Genomic DNA, 1,419 nt, shown 5'->3' on the forward strand with positions numbered 1-1,419 from the left:
GTTGGTGGGTCAGTAGAGTGTTGGTGGGTCAGTACAGCTCAGCTTACAGGCGGTGAAATTAAAGTGCAACGAGCTTCAGGCTGCAGCTGGCTGTCTGATGGATCGTTAGCTCACTGGACTCTAATGTCTGCTGCTTTACATATTCTCCCCAGCAGGTGTTCTGTTGGGTAGCAGGAATAATCAGATCCTCAGCTCTCCTTCCTATAGGTTAGAGTTTTATCTATATATTCACTATTAGCTGAAGCATCCATCACCGCTTGGAGTGCTGCAACATGGCGGCGCCCTGCTGACAAATGCTAAACACCAGGTTGTTTTATGTTTATATATTTTTCATGTAATATAATTACTGATAATAGTCAGAGTGGCTTCATGAAATAAGTTAGTTTGGTTAACTGTTTAATCTCTGCTTTAAATGGGGTGGTCCCTCCGTCATAGTTTTAACTCTGCTCACGGAGGAACAGGAACTACGTCAGATGGAGCTTTTGGGAACTTCTGATGAAACCAGAGCTGCGTTCAGCAGAAAACAGCTTAGAAACACCAGCACTCTGTTCCTTCAGTCCTCCCTGATGACCTTTGACCTCCTAACCATACATTTCTCTGTTTCATCCAACCGTTGCTTTAACGACCGTATTTGGGTTTCAGTTTATTGCCATATGTCTCCGCCTGCATGGGCCTCGCTCATCTTTTACACAAACAGATGTGCCGCCATGTTTGACGCTGAACATTCTCTCTCTGTTTGTGACCAGAGGGCCGATCTGGGACGGCTGGAAGGGATAAGCTTCCTGATTGGCTGACACTGGACCAGGCTCCGCCCACAGCAGCATTCTGAAGGAGGGAGGTGTGGTCATCGCCCCTACCCCAGCAATCAGCCAATCAGCTCCTGCAATTCATGTGACATCACTGGGAGAGGCGCCAGGAGCGAACGCTTGATGCACCTGTTCCTCCTCCTGCTCCACCTTCTCCTGCTCCTCCTCCTGCTCCTCCTCCTCCTGCTGCTCCCCCTGCCCTCCTTCATGACTGTGTTTGTTTGTAGTCTAACTGTCTGTAAAGACGTTGAAGGACCAGCTGGTCTCTGACCTCGCCACCAACGCGGTCATCTCACTTCCTCCTTTGATGTTACTGCTGGTTGCCATGGTGACCAATACTAACAATGTCATCGACCAACGTCTGTTCCCCGACCCAAAGAGGATGACAGTGACAACAGGAAGTCCCCAATCAGGAACCGGACTTAATGATGATGTCATTTCTTCTTTGCTTTGATTATTGTTACCATCCAATCATCGTCCTCCTCCTGGAGCCGATGGAAGCGGCCATGGTGGGGAGGAAATCTGTTTCCATGGATTCACACAGGAAGTTCTGCCTCTAATTCTGAAAATATTCCTAATAATCCAAGAACAAACAACCACACCCTACAGCTCC

At 48.3% G+C, this 1,419-nt stretch overlaps 1 protein-coding gene across 1 annotated transcript in view; it reads left to right on the plus strand.

Moving 5' to 3' along the window:
- Positions 1-1,413, plus strand: part of LOC107097406 (extracellular sulfatase Sulf-2-like) — a 48,520-nt gene extending 47,107 nt beyond the window's left edge. The window contains exon 18 of the mRNA XM_015394541.1: positions 747-1,413. Coding sequence (XP_015250027.1) covers positions 747-777 — 31 coding nt within the window. The 3' untranslated portion in view covers positions 778-1,413. The remainder of the gene's footprint in view (positions 1-746) is intronic.
- Positions 1,414-1,419: the final 6 nt, after the last annotated feature.

The sequence above is a fragment of the Cyprinodon variegatus genome, unplaced genomic scaffold, assembly GCF_000732505.1.
Source record: "Cyprinodon variegatus isolate N-32 unplaced genomic scaffold, C_variegatus-1.0 Scaffold692, whole genome shotgun sequence".
NCBI classification, from domain to species: domain Eukaryota; kingdom Metazoa; phylum Chordata; class Actinopteri; order Cyprinodontiformes; family Cyprinodontidae; genus Cyprinodon; species Cyprinodon variegatus.